We start from the raw sequence: 4,862 nt of genomic DNA, 5'->3' as shown, positions 1-4,862 counted from the left end.
GTGTGCTGTATTTTCATACATAGCAGATACACGCATACTACTGGATCACAGGATTACCACTGTGGCATGTTTCTGAACTCTTCTCAGTTCTGCTTTAATCAGAAGTAAAATGGGGATTCCACTGCAGGATACCTTTGTCTTTTTTTATTCAAAATGAATTTTAAAAGTGCCTGCTTTCATGTTACATTACAGTCCCATTACATTTGAAAAATGTGTGAACTTAGGAAGGAGAATATAGAGTTGAGAAACGTGAAACAAATAAAGCAGTTAAATTCCCAAAAGTTACAGCAGATTACAGGGGAAAATGAAGTAAATTGCCAGAAGGGAAATTTCACAGCTGAACAGACTTAAAAGTTAAGGTATCGTGTCATTAGGTATTTTTATTGCAGACTATTTCAAAGGAGTGACCCAAACTTGCCAATAGTAGCTCAGTAATATTAGAGTTGGTGTCATCTAATATTATATGTGCACGTTTTAAGTATTGATTTGAGTACATATATTTTGTAACCTGTAAAATTAAGAAATATTGAGATTTAGCTAATTTTTTCCCTTTTCTCAAGACAGGAGATGTTTCCACTTATGATGCCATTTTTAAAAGACCAGAAGGTTACAACAAAAAAATTCATCGATGTGACAGAGAACATGCAAAGGGTCATGGTCTTAACATCAATGAGGAGGTAACCCTTTGATAAATTCATAATTATCTTTGTTTAAGATATTTTGTACTTTTTGACGTGGCTGGAGACTATAGGCATTGCTTTACCCTTTCTAACGCAACCTAAATGGTAGCAGAGGAGCTGGAAAAAGGACATTCTTGGCCTCAGCCTGGAGGTTTAGGAGAAACCTGAGGTAGCTCCTGCTCTTTGGCATCCTGTAAATTTCCATGTGAGGAGTCATATGCAGGCTAAATCATGGGAAAAGAGATACAGAGAGCAAGGCAAACTCTGTTACAGAGCTTCAGGGTCACTTAGAGTCAGTTCTGAACTGTCTGTGCCCCTCAAGAGTTGCAGTACATGTGGTCCTGCAGCTGTTTCTGTGGTGCTAGAAAACTCTTCTCCCTGAGAGGACTGGATTCAGGGTCCCTGGCTCAAGCGCTGTCCTCTGACATCCACCCTCCCTACACCAACATTTGCCAAGAGACACCAAGTCTCTGAAGCTATTGAGTTTGTTACGTGAATTTGCAACAGATTGCCCTGCAGGAAGGAAATTCATAGGGAGCTAGTGCAAAGGAGGGGTCAATCAGAAGACATGGACATGCCTGGAAGAGGCTGGGCAGAGCATTCAAGGCCAGCAGAATCTGCCTTTGGTGTGCAGCCTGATAGCTACGGAAGTATGCAGCCATGTTTTTAAATAGTTGCCTTGAGAAATAGTATAATATACATATATATACGTATATACATATTCTATATGTATATGTATATATACGAATGTATTTTTTCCAGGAAGCATCTGAATAATACACATACATGCACAAATATTTGTAATTATATTGGTATTTATATTTATACACACATATAGGCAGAGGCTGTCAAAACCCAAATGAGTTAATGGCCTCAAAATCCCTTTGGGTTCCTGGGATGTAAAGAGATGGGTAGGCTAGGAATGGCTACTTGTATTTGCGGTTATTTATGATAGAGTTGGAAGAAGGGCAAGACAAAAATTAAAAATTACTGAGATGGCTGCATAATAAACTTGTTGATATTTTGTGACAAGTCCTTGTGATTTGTCTCACTAGCAGCTATATATGCCAGACATTTCAGTGCAAGTGCAAAGCCATCATGCCCTGCAACTCTCTCTATCAGACAGTGCAGGGAGTATTAGGCGCTCCCAAAAGAATCCCAGCAGTGCCCATTGCCATCACCTGCCCATTACTTTTTACCCACTCAAGTGCAAATCTGTGCAAGGTCAAAAGGCATGTAAATGACTCCTTCAGTTAAAAAGGAGCCTTTTTATTCCAATGAAACAAAGCCAATCGCTCCTCCCCTAATACTAAGCTCAACCTCCAGCTGGGAAATTTGTGTAGAAACAGTTTATCAGTACAGAGTTAAGGTATCTTACTGAGCTCTTCTATCAACAAAACTCATTTTTTTACTAGTTTGCTTCCTAAAGATCTCCTTATCAGAAATATGTCTTCTCCTCTCTTTCAGTCTGAAAGTATTTATTTAAAGTTTGTATTATAAATGTGACAAAGAGCAGAGAATGGTATTTGGAGAGGAAAGTGATGCCAGTGAAGCACTCTAATTTGAAAGAGTTAGTGGAACCTTTAGGCTGCTTTATTTATCTCTTGGGTGCATTACTGGAGGAGCACTGCTGAAAGTGAATAAATCAATAAACAGTGCTTCTTAACCAAGGAATTCACAACCAGTGGAGTTACGGTGAACCTTTTCTCCTTTAATTTACAGATATTAATGAGTAATTTACAGATATTAATGAGTTTGCTTCCTAAAGCAAACTCGTATGGACCAGAATTTATCTCAGCTCTGCTGGGCACTGCACACGAGGGACTCTGCCTAACAGGTGTCCCTTAATCCAGCTCTTTAATTAGCACGGAGAGACGTCAAACCCACAGCTGTTGTATGTGACAACATGATCCTCCTGCACATGATGACACCCAGCACTGGACTTACTGATAACTAAGCGTAGGTCACATACTCGGCTCCAGCTCTTTTATTACCTCAGTGGGCCTCACAGGCTTTATATAACAACTATATTATAAAATATAATAAATAAATTATGTGGCAGTTACAGAGACATGGTGGCACAGCTCACATGACTGGAATGTCAACATGATCCTCCTGCACATGATGACACCCAGCACTGGACTTACTGATAACTAAGCGTAGGTCACATACTCGGCTCCAGCTCTTTTATTACCTCAGTGGGCCTCACAGGCTTTATATAACAACTATATTATAAAATATAATAAATAAATTATGTGGCAGTTACAGAGACATGGTGGCACAGCTCACATGACTGGAATGTGTCATGGATGGCTGTGTCCTTTTTAGGAAAGACAGGCCAACAAGGCGAGGTGGTGGAGTTGCTCTTTACGTGAGAGAGCAACTGGAATGTACTGAGTTCTGTCCAGGGGTGGATGAGGAGCGAAATGAGAGTTTGTGGGTGAGAATCAAGGGGCAGGCTAGCATGGGGTCTCTTACAAGCCACCTGATCAGGATGAGGAAGCTGATGAGGCCTCTACAGGCAGCTGACAGCAACCTCTCAATCACAGGCCCTAGTTCTCATGGGAGATTTCAACTACCCAGGTATTTGTTGGAAGGCCTACACAGCCAGCCATCCGCAGTCCAGGAGGTTCCTCCAGTGCACTGCTGATAACTTCTTGATGCAAATAGTGAATGAGCTGACTTGGAGAGGAGCACTGATGAATCTTATACTCACCAACAAGGAAGGTCTGGTTGAAGTGGTGAAGGTTGAGGGCAATCTTGGCTGCAGTGACCATGAGATGGTAGAGTTCAGGATCTTGTGCAGTAGGAACAGAATACCAATCAGGATCACAACTCTGAACTTCAGCAAGGCCAACTTTGTCCTTTTCAAGCAATTGCTAGGGGATACCCCATGGGACAGGGAACTGGAAGGTAAAAGGGCCCAAGAAAGTTGGTCAGTATTTAAGGACCACTTCTTCTGTGCTCGAGATCAGTGCATCCCAAGGGGTAGGAAATCAAGAAGGAGATCCAGGAGACCTGCGTGGTTAACCAGGGAACTGTGGGGGAAACTCAAGTGGAAGAAGAGAGTCTATAGATCATGGAAGGAGGGACTGGCCACTTGAGTGGAGTATAGGACTGTTGTCAGACGATGTGGGGAGGCAACTAGGAAAGCTAAGGCATCCTTGGAATTAAACCTTGCAAGGGAGGTCAAGGACAACAGAAAGGGCTTCTTCAAATACATTGCCAACAAAACTAACACTAGAGGCAATGTAGGCCCGCTGCTGAATGAGGTGGGTGCCCTGAAGACGGAGGATAACAGAGGACAGAAAGAAGGCAGAGTTCCCGAATGCCTTCTTTGCCTCTGTCTACACTGTTGGAGACTGTCCTCAGGAGCCTCAGTGCCCTGAGGCCCCAGAGGAAGTCAGGATAAAGGAGGAGTTTGCCCTGGTTGAGGAGGACTGAGTTAGGGATCAGTTTGAACACTGGAACATCCATAAATCCATGGGCCCTGATGAGATGCACCCGCGGGTGCTGAGGGAGCTGACGGGAGTCATTGCTAGGCTGCTCTTCATCATCTTTGCTAAGTCGTGGACTGAGGTGACTGAGGACTGGAGGAAAGCAAATGTCACTCCAGTCTTCAAAAAGAGCAAGAAGGAGGACCCAGGTAACTACAGACTGGTCAGCTTCACCTCCATCTTATCCTTGACGCTGTCTCTGGGCATATCAAGGATAAGAGGGTCATTAGGAGCAGTCAGCATGGTTTTACCAAGGGGAAGTCATGTTTGACCAACCCGATAGCCTTTTATGAGGACATAACCAGGTGGATAGATGATGGCTGTGCAGTGGATGTGGTTTATCTTGATTTGAGTAAAGCATTTGACACCGTCTCCCACAGCATTCTCATAGGTAAACTGAGGAAGTGTGGTCTGGATGACCGAGTAGTGAGGTGGGTTGTGAACTGGTTGAAAGAAAGAAGTCAGAGAGTTGTAGTCAATGGAACAGAGTCTACTTGGAGGCCGGTATCTAGTGGAGTCCCTCAGAGGTCGGTACTGGGACCAGTGCTGTTCAATATGTTCATCAACAACCTGGATGAGGGATTAGAGAGCGTTGTCAGCAAGTTTGCTGATGACACAAAACTGTGAGGAGAGGCTGACACCCCAGAAGGCTGTGCTGCCATTCAGAGTGACCTAGACAGGCTGG

At 43.4% G+C, this 4,862-nt stretch overlaps 1 protein-coding gene across 1 annotated transcript in view; it reads left to right on the top strand.

Annotated features, from left to right (window-relative positions):
* Positions 1-560: 560 nt before the first annotated feature.
* The window catches only part of LOC104273677 (chromosome unknown open reading frame, human C5orf49), a gene marked incomplete at its 5' end in the record, with an annotated part of 7,135 nt that continues 2,833 nt past the window's right edge, over positions 561-4,862 (top strand). Inside the window, one exon of the mRNA XM_009869079.1 lies at positions 561-677. Within this exon, the coding sequence (XP_009867381.1) occupies positions 561-677 (117 nt within the window). The remainder of the gene's footprint in view (positions 678-4,862) is intronic.

This window comes from Apaloderma vittatum, unplaced genomic scaffold (genome assembly GCF_000703405.1).
Source record: "Apaloderma vittatum isolate BGI_N311 unplaced genomic scaffold, ASM70340v1 scaffold4135, whole genome shotgun sequence".
Classification (NCBI taxonomy): domain Eukaryota; kingdom Metazoa; phylum Chordata; class Aves; order Trogoniformes; family Trogonidae; genus Apaloderma; species Apaloderma vittatum.
The sequence above is the reverse complement of the archived record's forward strand: the minus strand, read 5'-3'. Positions and strand labels throughout refer to the sequence as shown.